Source organism: Chenopodium album, chromosome 3, assembly GCF_948465745.1.
Source record: "Chenopodium album chromosome 3, dcCheAlbu1.1, whole genome shotgun sequence".
Lineage (NCBI taxonomy): Eukaryota > Viridiplantae > Streptophyta > Magnoliopsida > Caryophyllales > Amaranthaceae > Chenopodium > Chenopodium album.
The window spans coordinates 80956552-80977005 of NC_137836.1; the positions used below are offsets into that span (position 1 = coordinate 80956552).

The following is a 20454-nucleotide window of genomic DNA, read 5'->3' on the forward strand; positions in this document are numbered from 1 at the left end:
GAAAAGAAAACATTTATGACAAATAATGAATAGCATACATTTTCGACAATAGTTTTCTTTTTTTTTTTTTTTTTTTTTTTGGTGAACCCGAGGGGCAAGCTCCAAAAGAGACATTTTCGACAATAGTTGAACATAATACCTTTTTTTTTTTTTTTTTTTTTTTTTTTTTTTTTTTTTTTTCTGAACTTAGATATTAATGATTGAAATAACAAATTGACAAGCATGAGATGAGAAATATTGTATTGAAAAAAGAAAAGATATTAATTAAAGACATAGACTTAACTTAGAGAAAGATTTGAAGATATAAGTTATAATGATCATTAACAAATATGAAGACTTTATAAAGTAAGGTGCTGGTAGTTGGGAAAATGATATAAATTATATTTCCTCCGATTTTTTTTTGCTTGACTTGTTTCTTTTATTACACTTGTCGATACATAACTTAAACCACTAATAAAATTAATTTTCATTAAGAAAAAATTATAAAAGTTGTATATTGTGATAGTACTTCAAAATTCCACACGGTTAAAGGGGTACTGGTGAAAAGTGTAAAAGTTAAACAATATCAAATAATAAAAAAAAAAAACAAAAGAAGTATTTTTCATTTTTATATTTATTTTTGAGGGGAACATAAATTAGATTATGATGCTTAAGTGAACCATTACTCAAAAAAAATAAAAAAATAAAGCTTAATTGAACCAAACTCCTTTAAATATATTACTGGGTCACCAGCTTGCACTACATTAAATGTAAGCTGCCCAAATAAATGGAGTATTCATTATTTTTTGCAATTTGTCAATATTCACTCAATACTAATCGAGTGTATATATATCTTTTTAAAAAATAATTAAAAAATAAAAATAATCGAGTGTATTACTGTATATATAAGCACGAGTGTACTACATTTCTATTGGAGAGCCACCACAATTTCTTAAATATTTTCTCTTAATTCCTTATAGTAATTATCGATCACCTTAGTTGATATTCCTCTTAGTATTATTCAATCACCTTAATATAATAATTCATCAAAGATGGAAGCTGAAAACGGAGTTGAGTTTCTTTGCAACAAAACTCTTTTAGTCACTGGCGCCACTGGCTTCCTAGCAAAAGGTGATGACCTTAGCCTCATCTATGCAACTAAATAGCTTAGAAAGGTGATCAATTTTTGAGAGTTTGACTTGTTCGAGTTTTAGTCATCCAAATGTATTCATTCGCATTTTGAGACTAAGGGTCTGTTCACATTTACTTAATTTCAATTCAGTTCAGTTTAGTTCAGTTGAGCTCCTAATTTCCCTCTCTCATAAAATATTCATTTCAGTTCAGTTCAGTTCAGTTTATTTCAACTCCAATCAGTTCAGTTTAGCTCCAATCAGTTCATTTCAATTCAGTTTAGCTCGTTCAATAAATGTGAAACAAACCCTAAACTTCTGAATAATCAGAGCATCACACATAACAAAAATAGCTTAAAATACAACATCTTTTAGATTTTTAAATGCATATAATATAATATTTGTCTTATTGATCTGAATTGTCTATTCAAAGAATAAAGGTAAATTTGGCATACAATTAGTTTGTTTGTCCTTATAATTTAATTTTTTTTCAAAAAATTAAACAAAAATTTAATTTCGTGAAAAGTTATACAAATATGTCAAAATATTTTTTGAATGGTATGATTTTGTCTCCATATATGTCAAAGTATCAATTTTGAATAAGCCTTAAAAGACCTATATATACTTGTAGTTGTACTCCAAATATGATTAAAATTATATCATGTAAATAAAAATTAAACAAGGTTTTCACAAACATTAATGATCGGTTGAACTAACAAGGAGTAATTAATGTATTTTACTCGTATTTTTCAATGAAATACTTTTTCTATTTTGATATGATAGTGCTCGTGGAGAAGATACTTCGAATTCAGCCAAATGTGAAAAAGTTATACCTTCTTATAAGAAGCAAAGATAACAAGTCACCACTTGAAAGACTACATGATCAGGTATATAATACCTGTATTTGTATATAGTATGATATTCAAACTTAGAAAAATAATCAAATATTTAAATAAAGTTAATTGGTGCATCCGAGAATTCCTGAAATGATAGATGCATTCATGCATGGTGCGCGCACATATGGTGCGGCGTGTATGATTTATGCGCACCATACGCGCGCCACTATACATATACGTACCGTTGAGGGGCATTAGGATCGCCGTACGTGTTTCTCACATCAAGTTAATCATTTATTTGATTATGTATAGATTATAGCCAAGGAATTGTTTCAAGTGCTAAGAGATGAACATGGAGTCGAGTTGGATTCCTTCATATCTAAAAAAGTTGCACCAATTGATGGGGATACATCATTGATCAATTTGGGATTGAAAGACGACGACAGTGAAATATACAAGGAAATTGACGTTATCATTCATTCAGCTGCGGTGACCAAGTTCCAAGAGAGGTAATGATTTTACATACTTATCATAATATTTCAAACATACTCCTGACATTTTTGGTGTAGAAAGACCAACTTCATGCTAGCAAATAATAATATGATATAGATAGTCAGACAGGATTTGACAGTGTCTTATTTGACATTTTTGTAGCCCGGAGTGAAAACTAAATAGGCCCCCCTAAGACCTAAACAATGGACTCTTATTTCATAAATAATACATGGATGAATTATTTCATGAATTTTAATTCGTGTTTTAGCATCCACGTAATGAGCATAATGAATGTAAACTACTACCTCTGTAAGGATTATTCTACTGTGTCATTCTTCAAAAAAGGACACCATAACATGCTTATGTGGCATGTTATGGTTGGTCAATTTTTCCTTTATTTTTAAAAGCCAAAATGTACAATACATATGTATAATTGGAAATACATGTATTTTTTTGTAAAGAATACATAATTTTGGTATTTGAAAATCTATTTTTATTTTTTAAAATCATCCAGAAAATTAAATTATATAATCAAAATTTAGAAAATCAAATATTCATCATCGTTCTTGATTGTTCATCATCATTCTTCATTTGTGATCTTAATTAAGCATCCCCAATATCTTGTATTCCGATCAACAAGTCGTCCAAAGATCGGATTTTTATTGGGTTTTTAAATCTGATTCTTTAATTCGTATACAATTTTCGGCTTTAGGGTTCGATAATTCCGATTTATGTAAAAATCAGGTTGTTTGTCTCTCTTGTGCGATTATAGATTTATAGGCAATTAGAGTGCAGCGGTAAAGGTGCAGAACCCGACGGCTTTAATTTTCTGCGCACATAGGTCCGGCGAAGGTTCACGGCGGCAGCTCAACAGTTTGGCGAGTTTTGAAGCGATTTCAGGCGTATTTTGAATTGGGATCGATTTTGGTCATTTCAAGAAGGTTTCAGGCGAATTTATTGGGAATGTCTAGTTCGGTTTTCAGGCGGTTTTCCAGGCAATATTTCTGGCAGCCGTTCTTCTCCGGTAGCAAATCCGTGATTATCCATCATTCTGGTTGTTCGCTGGCTAGCTATTTCGTATGTTTTTTATGCAAGGGGTGTTGAGAATACATTAACAATGTTTGGGAATGGGTGGAAGAATGAAGAACATTGATGAGAATACATTAACAGCTAGTGTTTGAGAATGGGTGGAAGAAGAAGAACGAACATTGATGAATATGATGATGAACAATTTTAATTTTGTGTTTTATTTTTTTAAAATAATTGTGATATAAAAAAAATACATGTATTAAAAAGAATACATGATATAGATACAATTTTAATACATTATGGACATTAAAAATAATTTAAAATGAAAATAAAAATACTAAATAAAGGCCAAATAGATTTTGCCATGTCAGCATTTTATGGTGTCATTTTTAAAGAATGACATTGTAGAATTTTCACCTCTTGTTCATGGTTATTTGCAACTTTGAAATTTTTTATATTTCACAAATAATACTGCAGATAACCATTAACGAAGGTAGTATATAATATTTTGTTGTTATATAATGCATGTCAATATATAATTACTCAGGTATAATCTGTCACTGGAAATCAACACCCTTGGGGCTAAAAATGTGTTGCAATATGCAAAGACGTGCCCAAAACTGCAGATTCTTCTTCATGTGTCAACTGGTTAGAATTTTAAATCACTTTGCGTTCTTTTCTAATTAAGCTTTCCCACATATATACGTAGTATATTCTCTTTCTGACAACTCTATTTCCCACAACCCTTAAAAAAAACTACCTTTAAACCAATTCATCTCGATTTTAGCATAATTTCTTGTTAAGCTGGTAAAAGAAGTATTAGTATTAGCATTATTCTTCTTAAGCTGGTAACTCCTTTCGTCCCTAAATTACATTCCTGGCCTAATTATAGCATTTATTCCTCACATAATAGAGAAAAGTAGGAATGTAATTTAGGAACGGAGAGAGTAGTAAAAGAAGTACAAGTATATAGAATAGATGATAAAGTTTTTGTTTTATTAGCTTATGTATGCAGACAAAAGGCAGGGCTAATACCTGAAACCCTCTGTAAGACATTAAGTGACATGATTGGGTTAGACATTGAAGTAGAAAAGAAGTTAGTTGCTAAAACTTTGAATGATCTCACGAGGAAGGGAGCTTCCACAAAGAAAATCCGAGATACCATGAAAAGTTTAGGCCAAAAAAGGTGAGTTCACGTTTCGATTTTTTAAATAAATTCATTACTTAGCTAAGCTAGGCAAAGAAGCAAGCTAAGTATAGTGTAAGATTTCCTATGTCATTTTGACTTTGCTTAATTGTGCTTCTATAATCTATACATGTAGGGCGAATATGTACGGATGGGTCAATACCTACGCGTTTACAAAAGCAATGGGAGAAATGCTTATATGGGAGCACAAAGAAAATTTACCAATAATTATTGTTCGCCCTACAATGATTTGCAGTACTTACAAAGAGCCATTTCCTAGTTGGATTGAAGGTGCAGGGTAAGACATTTTTATAGTCCCTTCGTCCCTGAATATTTAATACACTTGACTTTTTTTTTACTATATTTTGATGAAATAACTAAAAATAAGAATTCTTTTTTTTCTTTTTTTTATGAAACAACTATTTTTTTTTTTTTTTTTTTTTTTTTTTTTATTAAATAACTAAAAATTTTGTTCTCGCTCTTTGCTTTATGTTCTTGTTGTTTGACAGAAGCATAGGCATGCTTTCAATTGTGTATGGCAAAGGACTTGTCCATATTGCACAAGGTGATGGTAACGCTATCATCGATATGGTAAGTGGAAATTCATTATGGCATACGAGTAATTTCAATAATAAATTTGATCCATATTTTTATGATGGTATATACGGAGTATAAATGTACAGCTAAAAAAAACAAAGAAAGTATTGTTATATTGTTTCTAGATCTAGATAAACCATAAACTTGTACGAAGTACCATCTAATTTTAGACTTATCAAACGCCTTAGATTTTTTATTAAGGCCTAAAATTGGCCAAAAACACTATTTCTTTTCAGGTCGCACCATTGATGATCCGCTCTATTTAACCAATTTATCTAATGGATATTGGATGATTGCAGATTCCAGTTGATATGGTGGTAAATTCAATGATCATGGGAATGGTGGCAAATGCAAATAAGCCAAGTTTAACAATATATCATGTGGGCTCATCTATGAGAAATCCGTTAGCTCTACATAAGTTGATTAAAAACAATTATCGATTCTTTAACAAAAACCCATGGATTGATGCTCGAGGAATGCCTGTGAATATTAAGAAAGATCTTTTGGTGAAAGGTCGACTCCATTATCCACTGCTTTTGGTGCGGGACATCCTTAAATTAATGGTCTGTTACGTCTTCTTCACTTAATTCCTCCCTGTTGCAAATATTATTTCAATAACTGTGGACACATGTTATGTACTACTCCGTACTAGAGGTGGTAATTGGGCAGGGTAGCCCAATGATAATAGGGTCAGGGTCAAGATTAAAGGGCTTTTAATCGACAGTATTTTTCCAATTTAATTGATAAAGAAAATAGATTATGTAAAAATAATTACATAGATAAATTTATATTCATACTAGTTTTGTGCCCGTGCGATGCCCGATTTGTTTATTGAATTTAAAGATAGATTTTTAATCTATATGTCAAATTTAAAATATACCATTGATACGTTCATTGATGTGCTTTTGTGACGATTTGCTATCTAATAGACATGTAATGATTAATACTAATGTTGGTGGAAATGTTCGATTTAATACATTAAAAAAAATGTTCAAAACCCGTTGGGTTGACCCGAACCCAAAACTTTGGGCAAGGGTTGAACATTTCTTGACTCGTAACCTAAAGTGACCCAATCCGAGATGACTGATGAGCCGACCCTAATTGATAGGTCTATGTAGTAATAAAATTCTATTAGTTGTGAAGTATATTATTTTAACCGATTAATATATATTATAAATAGATATTTTACGCTTTAAACTAATTCCTTCACTCAAAAAAATAATATTATGACATAAAATAAATTCATATGATAATTTTTTAGAATAAATATTGATATTTTATTATTAGCTTTATATATTAGTTATATGATATACTTAATAATGACTTTGTCCAATGGTTGGATCAATTTGTCTATCATATTATAACCAATCTGTATGACGTATGTGGCGAGAAAAGCCCACACTTATGGGTATAGGAGGAGTAGCTCACTTAGGTTATAAACTAGTGGTTCTTTATTTAATTTTTCCATGTGGGACAACAACTCACACTTAATTGCAACCTAATACCCTCCTCTTTCGTTCACAGGTGTTAAAATTAGTAGATGGAGCATCATGTCATAAATTCAAGGGTAATCAAGATAAACTTGAGCTGCAGATTAAAGTATCAGCTAAAATGACGATGCTATATCGGCATTTTTTGCTCTTTGCTGGCATGTAAGTACAAGGGTACCACATACTTCGTATATAATTATATACCCGTATACTTGAGATGCAGATAATAACCTAATCTTGGTTTGTATAAAAAAGTACTCCGTAATAATTAATTATTCTAATACGATTGCAGTTTTGATGACGAAAATACCGAGAAGCTAAGGAGATCAATGAGCAAAGAAGGAATGGATGGAAAAGTTTTCAATTTTGATCCCAATTGTATTAATTGGGATGACTATCTTCTTAACAATCACATTCCAGCAACAGTCAAATACTTGTTTTGATATTTCATTTCCTTAGCTTATTACTCTCCCTTGTGTGTTTAGTTGATGTTGTATCATTACTCATTAGGGTAACATGTTCAAGGGATATTATTAAAATCACTATATATGTCCAAGATATTTCACAAGTTCACATGTAATATTATTAGTTTTTACTATATATGTCTCTTTTGCTGAAATACATAAATTGCCCGATTAGGACATTGCTTATGAAGACTAGAATCATTAAGGGTCTGTACACATTTACTGAATTGAGCTGAGCTGAGCTGAAATGAACTGAATAGTGGTGAAAAGAATATTTTATGAGAGAAGCAAATTAGGAGTCTGTGGGGAATAGTTTCAAGCCTTTAAAAATCCCACTAGCTTGAACCCCACTGTGATCATACACTAAAGTACGGTGGCGTCCAAAAGGGAAGAAGATAGAGCAAAAGAGTCGCCAACAAGTTTTTAAGGAACTTGTAAACCGTTCACGAGGTGAAGGTTACACCCCTTAACGATCCAAGAGATCGTCAACTCCATAAGGTCATGAACCAAATAAGGGTCCGGGGATGATGGTACAAATCCAACCTAAAAGAGATTGAACCTGCCCTAATAATAGGCCTCTACTTTATTCTGCTCGTATTCATGTGCGCTTTCTGACTAACATGCAATCAATAGGATTAACCCTAAACCTGTTTAATCTATGTTGGTTGAATTTAATGCACAAATAAACTATTATTGGAGATCACTTGAAATTATAATCACAATTAACCCTAAACAAGATTATTAATTATCTTATTAAGCGTGATTGCAAATACCAATTCCCTTTAACATGCAATAAAGGTGATCAAGCAATAAAGAATATTATAATAATACATATCAAGCAACATAATGAATAATCAACATCATTAATAATAATAATATCAATCATAATCATAATCATATTAAAGCATAGCAAGATCCTAGGCATGATACTAACAAGATTAATAACAAACCCTAGCATGTCACTAAGCAATAAAAATCAAATCTTTAACCCTAACATGATACTAACATGAATTAATATTAGGAAGAGAATAAAAGGCATTATAGCAATCATATTTAATATTAAAAATACCCTAGACATGATATTAGGAATCATAATAACAATATAAACATGATATCTACATCATAATATCAATAAAATCAATTAAAGTACTTACTTGGATGCCTCGTACCTCTTTCTAATAACAAAATACACACGTTAGTAACTTCAAGGAAAATAATAATCAAAACAATTAAATTAAATAATTTAAATAGAGATTTGGGACCAAACCCTCAGAAATTAAAACCTTTCACGTCTAGGGCGAAGGCAACTTCGAATATGGCTAGGTGTATCAAGATCTAATGAATGCGGAATTATTTATTTGAGAAAAGGCTAGTTTTAGAAAAAGAGAGAGAGAGAATAATCAAGAAAATCTTGATGAGAGTTGGTTAAGACTTAAGAATAGAGAGAATTGGTGAATGATAGATGTAGATGATGAAGATAGTTGATGAAGACTTAAGAATAAGGAGAATTCGTGAACAAAAACGGAGTTTTTGATACAATATTTATAGAGAAAATCATCCAAAAAAGATAATTTATCAAAACAGAGTATGAAGACCACAAATCCACCTTGGCGCCAGACCTGGCTCATTGGCGCCAGGAACTGTGGCTAGCGCCAGGCGCCAATTCTGGCGTCTGGCGCTAATCTTGATTCCAGGCGCCAAGGCCTGGGGTTGGACGCCAAACCGAATTTTAACGCGTTTTCGAAAATCTGATAATTTTACCGTACTGGAAGATAAAATAATATAATTTCGGTCGAAAATGCTATTTGATCTAATTAAAACTCTGAAGAATCCTAATTGAATTAAAAATGATAAAACCTTCTAGAATGTTCTAGAAGACCAAAACCACTCCTAATTACATTAGGAATGATAAATCATATTAGGCCCTCCCCTAGATCATTGGGCCGTACTTAAAACTCAAACCGGGCCCAGTTTAGTAAATTGGCCATAAATTCCTCAATATTCATCGGAATTGGGCTTATAATATATCGTTGGAAAGGTCTTTGCAAGCCCCATCCAACTACACCACTATTGGACCCATATTATGGACCAACCAAACTGGATTGGCTGTTTTCTTAAAAATAAAGTTTTCAAAAACAGGGAGAAGAGAAAAGAAAAGAAATAAAACTTTCCGCAACACTAGACCTTTCCACACTTTCGTTTCATTCGATTATGATTCAACGTGAAAGGTACTCATCACTGGGTTTGGTTTTGGGGAGATACAAATGGGTGTCTACAGAAGCCCCCACTTTGACTGAGTTTGGAGAAACGCAAGTTTCGAAAACGAAAGTCAAAGTAGCGATAGGGACGGAGAATGATTCAGAACGTTCTGCGATCCTAAACCAATCTTATAACGCCGATACCTGCAAAACTAGCATTAGTTAAACAGATAGAAGAGTTAAGAAACGCGTATCTTGCACCGTCGAGCACACGTCTCTGAAAGTAACCGATTGTTGCTGTATTTTGTTTGATGACTTTCTACAAGCTAGAGAACGCCATCTTGCTGTTTCGATGTTCACTCGTCTCTGAACAAAGAGCTTCTTTTTCCCGCTGTGATAGTCTTCGAAAAGATCACTGCTTTTTAATCCTTAATGATGCTATGCCAGTACGTCGGCGCTTTGCTGCTTGTGAACCAGTATGTCGGTGCTTTTCCTGTGATGACAATCCTCTTTTCTTTGGGAATAGTTGCCAACACAACTCTTGTATGATGTATGACAATCCGATTTAGGGAAAGTTGTCAATGCTTCGTAACAATCCATCCTTGGAAATGTTGCCACGATGAAGCGACAATCCGTATCTCAGAAAATTTGCCAAAATCCAATTTTTGGAAAAGTTGCCAATGCTTCGTAACAATCTTTCATAAGAACTTTGCTACGATCGACAATCCACATCTTGGAATATAACTCTTGAAAGCAATCCACCTTGGAAATTTGCCAACGCTATGCGACAATCCTTTTAGGAAAATATTGCCACTATTGACAATCCGCGTCTTGGAACATTTGCAAAAAAGAGTCGACCGACAATCCACTTCGGGAAAATTTGCCACTTGCTGAAATGAATGACAATCCACGTTGAGGAACTTTTGCCGAAATTTATGATGAATAGAAACCTACAACAATCCTTTGGGAAATTTTGCTATAGGGAACTGGGTGTATGACAATCCAATCTCGGAAAACTTGCCAGCGATCTATGAATGTATGACAATCCGAACTTGGAAAAACTTGCCAAACAAAGAAGGAGCACGACAATCCACGCTTGGAAACTTTGCCAGAGATGACAATCCAATCTTGGAAAAATTGTCGTTGAAGAAGATGCACGACAATCCATTTTTGGAAATATTGTCAGTTGGGGATGACAATCCGATTTTTGGAAAACTTTGTCGTTTAATAAGAATGTGCGACAATCCATATTTGGAAATATTGTCGTTTAAGTGCTTGCTTTTGAACCGATTGTAATGAGCCAGTGTTTTAGGCGCTTAAGCTAAGTGAGACGATTTTTCGTCAGATCGATCACTTATTACAATTGTAATCAAACCAACTACTTAATCATGTCAAATTGCTTATAGGGGCTAACTGGCGTACCAAGGAACCCGAAATTGCTGCATGAAGTCGAAATCACCTTTTTGAGAGGCTTCGAGCTCTGTCGTTGCTGAAATATCTCTGGTGCCAGGCGCTGGAGTAGGGTCTTCCCTGTTCTGCTGCACCTGTATTTATTTTTTACTATAGAACTTTGCCAATCTTTTTTAATTATCTTAGGGTTGACCTAAGGCTTAATGTTTCTTGACTCATTGACTCAACACAACTCAAGTTATAAACTTAACTCGATATGTTTGACTGACTCGAGGTTGACTCGACTCAAAGTGTAATGACACATGTGTTAGACTCATGACCCGTGTGTGCATAGTGTTGATTATGCGACTCGAAAATGCAAAGAATTTTCCGTCATTTTTGTGGAGGGTACCGACTTTCTCCCAAAAAAGAAAGACGCGAAAAAGAAAATCAAAAGTTTGAAGATGCATGTTGAATGAGCTTAGTCAAATGTTGTTTGATACTATCTCTCAAGGTTCAAGGATTAATTCATCCTAGGCTATCTCAACGGTTGACTCCATGATGAAAGTATTTGGGTAACTTAGGCACGGAGGCTAAGCACTTCATACTTCTATGTAATGACAATTATGAGTGATGAGTGATGTGACAAGGCATGCTTCATCGTTATGTTAAGATTTCATGACAAAGGGTTCCTGAGGGAAATATATTTGGTCATGTATCTGTGCAGTGTGTGATAGTGACACTAAGGCTAGGCCGCAAGAGCTAAGTGTGTGGAAAAATATATTGAAAAGAGTCAAATGGTGGTGACTCTTAGGCTAGGTAAGCTAATAATATAGGGATCAAGCCCCCAAGTCTAGCTCTAAATGAAAAGGGATGAGCATAGGGAATTCCTTGATATGATCATGGTGTAAGTGTGTGAATGTGAATATGAATGCATGTTTATTACGGCCGCACCTCGATGTGAGGTTGCCTACGTATCCGTAAGGAATCAGGCCGAACGTAGCTCTAGCCAAACCTCGCACAAGTGTGTATACCTCAAAAAGGTCTTTTCAAGGTTTGTAACGTGGTTAGGCTAAAGGTTTGAAGAAGAAGGGGATAAAGGCTCAAGACCCTAGATAAGCCCGCAAGGTGTGCAACCTTGCTTTTGAATATTTGTATTTTTATGCTTGAGGTTTTCTACTCTTTTTTTAGCTCTCTTTTTTGCTATAGCATTTATTTTATTTTAATAAGTGTGGACAATCTCGATCATGCGGTCTATCACTCACTTGACATTCATGTTTCTCAGGCACGGTACCGAGCACTCGATAAGAGACGCAATCTGAGACGTGTTCTTATCGAAGATATTTTCATATCAAAGACATTGGAACACTTGCCCTTTTGTACACTTGTTTTCGTTTTTTATTATTGCTTATTGTTTGCTATTTCTTTCTTTTGAATTTGCTCAAGCTTTTTATGAAATTGAAAATTGCATAAGTTGCACACCATCCCATCCCAAGGTTAGATAGATGTAGGTTGAAAAAAGAAAGGTCTATCGTTATACGAGGCTCAAAGGGTTTATGAAGAAAGGATCGTATAATTGAAGGGCGAAAGGAGATATGATGTGGCTACAAGAGGTGCCTCAAATCATTGGTATACCTTGTGCTTAATTCGACATGGATTTTTTTTTTTTTTTTAATGAAATGATCATATGCAAGGAAATAAATGCTCATTTTATTAAAAAGGGAAAAGAAAAGAAAAACTACAAAATAATCTAAAGGAAAAGAAAAGGTGCCTATGCTAGACTTATTGGGGAAAGGAAAAAAAAGAAAAAGAAATAGACAAAAGAGGTCATGAAATCTTGTCATTGAAGCTCGCCTCTTGTCTTGTGTTGTTTGCTCCGACATCATCCAGTCTTCTCGCTAGCTAGAGGCAATGGGATCTTATTTGCTTCTATGAGATCTTGAATGAGATTTTGAAACCTGTAGCATTGATCGGTGGTATGACCGTTTCCTCGATGGTACTTGCAATAGGAATTTGGATTCCATCTCGAAGATCGATTTTTTGGTGTTGGATCCTCGGTAGGGCCAATAGGTTTGATTAATCCTCGATCATAGAGATGATTGAAAGCAGCATCGTAAGTCATTCCAATGGATGTGAACTCTCGCCTGGGTTTCCTTTTAGATCCTTGATTGTCCACGGCTAAGACATCATTATGGTCAAAGGTACTAACATTATTACTAGAGTGGGCGCTTTCGGAAGAAGAAGGATTGTCGCTCTTCTTTCCTTTCCAGCCACCGTGGTTGCTATTGTTAGTAGCTTTTTGCTTTGCGAGGTCATCTTTGATATCGATACCTATGTCATAGACGGCCTTGAAAGTATTCAAGTTGTGTTGATATTTTAAGTGCTTTGAATACTTTTCTTGGAGATTCTTGATAAACATCCTCACGGATTCTTTTTCGGTGGGGACCTCAATCATCTTGGTGGAAGTTTCTCTCCATTTATTAAAGAAAAAAGTAAAGCCTTCATTCTCTTTTTGTCTTAGCATCTCAAGTTGTCTATGATCGGTTTCAACTTGAATATTGCACTTGTACCTATCAACGAAAGCGTTTGCTATCGATTCCCAGGTAGAGGTTTTCTCCTTGTCAAGGGAGAAGAACCATTGTTGGCAAACGGTTTCAAGAGATAGTGGGAACAGAGAGGGGAAAACCTTCTTATCGATACCCTTAATGCTCATTATAGTTTCAAAAGCTCTTAGATGGAAGTAAGGGTTGTCTGTTGCCTTGAATTTAGGGATGTCAGTGGCGTTGAACTTATGAGGAAGATGTTCCTTGTCCAGCGAGACCCCTTGCGAACTCATGCCCTGAAATTTATAGTCACTAGATAGCTTGCTTAGACTCTCTTGCATGAGATCCATCTGTTGTTGCTTCACGGGATCATCAACCTTGAGGGTGAGTAGCTTCAGTGTTTCAGTCATGGTAACCAATTGGTTCCTAAGCTCATTGACTTCTTCTTGAGTTTCCATTATCTTCTTAGCCTTCCTCTTTTGACGAATCGGTTTATCAAAAAGCGAGACTTGAATAAAGAGGTTGTCCTTGATTAATCGCCCTTCTCTCCTCGACCAAGTACTGTGGAAAAGGAAATTGGGGATATTTATTGTTAATTATTTGACTCAAACTTTATTCAACATGCAATGGATGGAGGAGGTGAAGAATGATCGGAATATAATGTGAAAGAAGATTTAGATGGAGGGATATGAAGAATTAGGAATAGAATGTACCCCCTCAACTCAAATGACGGAAAAAAACCGACTCATGCATGAACCTAAGACATGGTCATGGTGATGTATACTCAAAGTGTGTGCTAAGACTAGTGAGTGTAGGTGACATGTTAAGACTCGTGTCATGACCATGTGGCTAGACTATGTGACTAGACTCAAGCAAAGACTAAGTTAAGACTTCACGTATATGCATTAAACTGGACAGACTGTGGTATTTTAGTCATAAATTTTGATCTGCGACTCTGATTGGGATGAAACCAACGCCAAATTAAAGAAAAAACTCGGGGCTACAGATCCATAGGTTGTACGACTCGTAGTTCTTTCTAGAACAACAGATATGACCAAAACAAGTTGACGTTTGTGCAGTATACGGGAATAAAAATCCGGGTTGACTTAAAGGAACTATGACTCGATTTTATGTTTATTTATTAGCTCAAATTAATTAATTAATTAATTAAAAAAAAGTCCTTTAGTCATTAATCAGTTTATTTAGTCTTAACACAAGTCAAACAAATGGTTAAGAAAAACATAGAATATATATGCACAACAAATAATGCACAATTAGTCAAGTAGGCACAATATGATGCAATGAGTTCGCAACCTAACCATGGCTCTAGTTCTCTAAAGTTCGGGATATGGTTTAGTCAAATAGGGTCCATGGTTAATTGTCCAGATGCACCGCGTAGAAGTCTAACCGTGAAGGGTTAACGCGTGTGGATAGGACACCGCGAGTTTTTAGAAAAAACTCACTTCCATGGTTTGGTGAATTCAACCTCTCAGATGTACCCTTTGTTGCCAGGAGCGTTCAATCAGGTAGATAGAGCATGAATTCCCAGAGGGTTATGTCCATATGTAGAACACATATGGGTTTCAGAAAAGTGAGAAAAAATTCAATCAGGAAGTAGGATCGAGCAAACAATACGAAAAACCGGTCGAAATTAGAACGCATATTTCTGGCTCGGTATTGGGGGAAATTGGCGCCAGCAAACAGAGACTGGCGCCAACTTTTAACTGTAGCGCCTGGCGCCAATACTGGCGTCTGGCGCTACGACTAAAAGTTTGGCGCCAAGCTCTGGCCCCTGACGCTACTTCCCACATGCCTCAGCAGCTTTCTGTGCTCAATAAAATCATCCAGTTTCGCGCGGTGTTATTTCAGTCCTAGTTGTGAAAGACATTTCTCAAATTTCCTACGTGTAAAATCCTATGTTTTTGACTCATTACGGATGGTCTTTCCAATGAGAACCTTTTTATGCATATGCCACAATGTTAATCAAAATTACGCACATGAAATACTTAGAACTTTTCGAGTCTCATCCACTCATTCTAAATCATTGCCGAAACAAATTCAGGAATTAAAATAGAAATCCTCCCCAGTGGAGTCGCCAAAAACTGTGGGGAATAGTTTCAAGCCTTTAAAAATCCCACTAGCTTGAACCCCACTGTGATCATACACTAAAGTACGGTGGCGTCCAAAAGGGAAGAAGATAGAGCAAAAGAGTCGCCAACAAGTTTTTAAGGAACTTGTAAACCGTTCACGAGGTGAAGGTTACACCCCTTAACGATCCAAGAGATCGTCAACTCCATAAGGTCATGAACCAAATAAGGGTCCGGGGATGATGGTACAAATCCAACCTAAAAGAGATTGAACCTGCCCTAATAATAGGCCTCTACTTTATTCTGCTCGTATTCATGTGCGCTTTCTGACTAACATGCAATCAATAGGATTAACCCTAAACCTGTTTAATCTATGTTGGTTGAATTTAATGCACAAATAAACTATTATTGGAGATCACTTGAAATTATAATCACAATTAACCCTAAACAAGATTATTAATTATCTTATTAAGCGTGATTGCAAATACCAATTCCCTTTAACATGCAATAAAGGTGACCAAGCAATAAAGAATATTATAATAATACATATCAAGCAACATAATGAATAATCAACATCATTAATAATAATAATATCAATCATAATCATAATCATATTAAAGCATAGCAAGATCCTAGGCATGATACTAACAAGATTAATAACAAACCCTAGCATGTCACTAAGCAATAAAAATCAAATCTTTAACCCTAACATGATACTAACATGAATTAATATTAGGAAGAGAATAAAAGGCATTATAGCAATCATATTTAATATTAAAAATACCCTAGACATGATATTAGGAATCATAATAACAATATAAACATGATATCTACATCATAATATCAATAAAATCAATTAAAGTACTTACTTGGATGCCTCGTACCTCTTTCTAATAACAAAATACACACGTTAGTAACTTCAAGGAAAATAATAATCAAAACAATTAAATTAAATAATTTAAATAGAGATTTGGGACCAAACCCTCAGAAATTAAAACCTTTTACGTCTAGGGCGAAGGCAACTTCGAATATGGCTAGGTGTATCAAGATCTAATGAATGCGGAATTATTTATTTGAGAAAAGGCTAGTTTTAGAAAAAGAGAGAGAGAGAATAATCAAGAAAATCTTGATGAGAGTTGGTTAAGACTTAAGAATAGAGAGAATTGGTGAATGATAGATGTAGATGATGAAGATAGTTGATGAAGACTTAAGAATAAGGAGAATTCGTGAACAAAAACGGAGTTTTTGATACGATATTTATAGAGAAAATCATCCAAAAAAGATAATTTATCAAAACAGAGTATGAAGACCACAAATCCACCTTGGCGCCAGACTTGGCTCATTGGCGCCAGGAACTGTGGCTAGCGCCAGGCGCCAATTCTGGCGTCTGGCGCTAATCTTGATTCCAGGCGCCAAGGCCTGGGGTTGGACGCCAAACCGGATTTTAACGCGTTTTCGAAAATCTGATAATTTTACCGTACTGGAAGATAAAATAATATAATTTCGGTCGAAAATGCTATTTGATCTAATTAAAACTCTGAAGAATCCTAATTGAATTAAAAATGATAAAACCTTCTAGAATGTTCTAGAAGACCAAAACCACTCCTAATTACATTAGGAATGATAAATCATATTAGGCCCTCCCCTAGATCATTGGGCCGTACTTAAAACTCAAACCGGGCCCAGTTTAGTAAATTGGCCATAAATTCCTCAATATTCATCGGAATTGGGCTTATAATATATCGTTGGAAAGGTCTTTGCAAGCCCCATCCAACTACACCACTATTGGACCCATATTATGGACCAACCAAACTGGATTGGCTGTTTTCTTAAAAATAAAGTTTTCAAAAACAGGGAGAAGAGAAAAGAAAAGAAATAAAACTTTCCGCAACACTAGACCTTTCCACACTTTCGTTTCATTCGATTATGATTCAACGTGAAAGGTACTCATCACTGGGTTTGGTTTTGGGGAGACACAAATGGGTGTCTACAGAGTCGAACTGAAATTAAGCTGAAATGAGGCCCTAACAATATACAAAGTAATGAATTTGATTATTTATGAATTATAATACTCATAGATTATATTACTACAATATATTGTAATCACGTTGACTTTTTTTCTTTTAAAAAAAAAAAAGACTTTATTGTACTCTATGATAAAAATTAAGGTACAACTGGTTAATTATACAATGAAAATGCTATTTCCTCAAAAAAAAAAAAAAAAAAAAAATAAATAAATAAAAAAAATGAAAATGCTATCAAATGGGTTATTAGTGAAATATTTTTGGTGTATGTGTTTGAGAAAGACCCATTATTATTACGAGTATTAATAAACAAGGAAGAGGAGAGTATAACCCATAAATATGAGAATACCGAGAAGCTAAGGAGATGAGCAATTAGAATGAGCAAAGAAGGAATGGAAGTGAAAGTTATCAGCTTTGATCTCGGTTGTATTAATCGGGATTACTATCTTGTTAACAATCACATTCCAGCTAGCAATAGTTAAATACTTTTTTTGATATTTCATTTCCTTTCTCAATCTATACTCTTAGCTTTTATATGTCAATATATTATGCATCACATGTACGTACTACATAATACAGTAAATTTTATTTTGCCTCTTTTGCCGACAAATATTATATGTCACCTTTGTAAATTAAAAGGTAAAAATATGAATGTATGTGATGATGAGAGTGATAGAAAGAAATGATAACTTAAAAATAAAAGAAAACATTTATTACAAATAATGTACGAGTATACATTTTTGGCAATAGTTGAAAATAATACATTTTTTATTTTTCTAAACATAATGATTAAAATACAGGATTGACAAGCATGAGATGAGAAATATTGTATTTAAAAAAGAACAGATATTAATTAAAGGCATAGGCTTAACTTAGACGAAGATTTGAAGATACAAGTTATAATGATCATTAACAAATACGAAGACTTTATGAAGCTAAGCAAGGTACTGTAGTTGGCAAAATGATATAAATTATATTTCCTCCGTTCTTTTTTGCTTGACTTGTTTCTTTTATCACACTTGTGGATGCAAAACTTAAACCATTAATAAAATTAATTTTCTATAAGTGAAAATTATAAAAGTTGTATATTGTGATAGTAATTCAAGATCCCACATGGTCAAATTAGGTGACCTGGTAAATAATGTAAAAGTTAAAGAGTAGGGTCAATGATACAGTTGGTTGTAATTGGGATTAATTAATCATGCTTTTGTCATGATTAATAGTTTGTTACGGGTTAGCTTATTAGTTTGTTATAGCTAATAAAGCTAATAAAAGTTTGTTAGAGGAAATTAGTTACAAGTGGGAGGGTTAGTTAGTTAGTGGGAAGTTGACGTGGAATTCCACTAGCTTGAATACTATAGCTACAACTGTATTTCATTAATTCAATTCAATACACATTTAATTCCTTTTCTTTCCTTCTTTCCTCTAAATTTCGATCTCTCTCTTCTTTCTCTCTCTAAAAACTCAGAATTCCGCCATTAAAGAAGCTTGAAGCTTCTCCCTTATCATTGGTATCAGAGCTTGACCTCGCTGTTTCTTTTAGCAGGAGATTATGGCGCCTCCGCCATTGACGAAAAGAGTTGCAGCAATGGAGCTTCAAATCCAAAATTTGGAGAAGCTATTTGCCGAGCAAAATTCTAAATTCGATCAACGAATTGAAGAATTGATGAAGTTGATGGAGTCAATCCGAGCTGAGAAAGTTGTTTCTTCTCCTTCTTCATCATCTACTGGTTCGTCTGCTCCTTCAACTCCTTCAGACAATCCTCTTAGGTCCAATCCAACCAGGACCTTAGGTATGAACCCTAAATTGGAATTTCCTAAATTCAATGGTGTTAATCCTAGGATTTGGGTTAAGAAATGTTGCAAGTATTTCACTCTATGCAAAATTCCTAATGAACAAATAGTTGATTTAGCTTCCTTGAATATGACTGTTAAAGCTGAAAGTTGGGTTATGAATTATCTGTCTGTTAGACGTGCTGTAGTTGTTGATTGGAATGATTTTGTTGCTGATTTGTATGCAAGATTTAAGGATAATTCTGGAGTTAATGTGGTAGAGCAGTTTAACAGGCTGCAACAATTGGGTTCAATTGAGGATTATATTGATCAATTTGAGAATCTTAGGTCTGTGACACTACGTGAAAAATGAATTTGGCACCGGTTCAAACCCGGCCTAAGACACCGGTTTGAACCGGTGCCAAAAATGGCCAATATATATATATATATATATATATATATATATATATATATATATATATATATATATATATATATATATATATATATATATATATATATATATATATATATATATATATATATATATTGTTTTTTCCACTTAAAAATTAAATAGTTTAAAATACATAACAACATCAAAACGTAACATAAATCGAATATCGATTAAAACAACATCAATATCATCGAAAATTTGCAATACATAATCAATAAAAATTTTACAACATATAAATACAAAAAAAATTACAATATAAATTTTTACAAAAAAATTACAATATTGTTAATAAAAAAAATAAAAATAAAAATAAAAACAAAAACACCATTCATTCTGGTACTTGCTTCTTTGATTTCATATCTGAATAACATATCTGCACCAATTATAAAAAAAAAAAAACATTAATAAAATTAAGCTTCGAAAAAAAAAACCCAGAATTTAATTCCAAAAATTGAAAAAAAAATTCAAACGCAAAAAAACTGAAATCGAAACCCAGAAAACCAGAAACGCAAAAACAAAAACCCAATCTGAAAACAAAAACCCAGAAACGTAAAAATCCAGAAACGTAAAAATCCAGAAATGCAAAAAAACCCAAATCTGAAAAACCCAATCTGAAAACAACAACCCAGAAACGCAAAAACAAAAACCCAATCAAAAAACAAAAACCCAGAAACCCAATCTGAAAACAAAAACTGAAATAATCGAACAAAACCCTTACTATTTGGATTTTAATCGACAAAAACCCAGAAAACAAAAAAAAATTGAAAGAGAAGTGAAACAAAA

General features: G+C 33.8%; 1 protein-coding gene across 1 annotated transcript; it reads left to right on the forward strand.

Moving 5' to 3' along the window:
- The first annotated feature begins 2129 nt into the window (after positions 1-2129).
- On the forward strand, positions 2130-19590 carry LOC145625495 (fatty acyl-CoA reductase 3-like). Its single transcript, XM_081678520.1, has 10 exons — positions 2130-2141; positions 2258-2454; positions 4014-4114; positions 4469-4652; positions 4789-4950; positions 5162-5243; positions 5549-5812; positions 6774-6901; positions 7032-7095; positions 18991-19590. Exons 1-10 carry the CDS (start codon positions 2130-2132, stop codon positions 19588-19590), a joined length of 1794 nt encoding a protein of 597 aa, XP_081534646.1.
- The last annotated feature ends 864 nt before the right edge of the window (positions 19591-20454 follow it).

What these genes read in the sequence shown, in the direction of transcription:
- LOC145625495 (XM_081678520.1), top strand. An exon ending in AAAAGTTTAGGCCAAAAAAG is followed by an intron (nt 4,653 to 4,788) that starts GTGAGTTCACGT and finishes CTATACATGTAG; the next exon opens with GGCGAATATGTACGGATGGG. An exon ending in GGGACATCCTTAAATTAATG is followed by an intron (nt 5,813 to 6,773) that starts GTCTGTTACGTC and finishes TTTCGTTCACAG; the next exon opens with GTGTTAAAATTAGTAGATGG.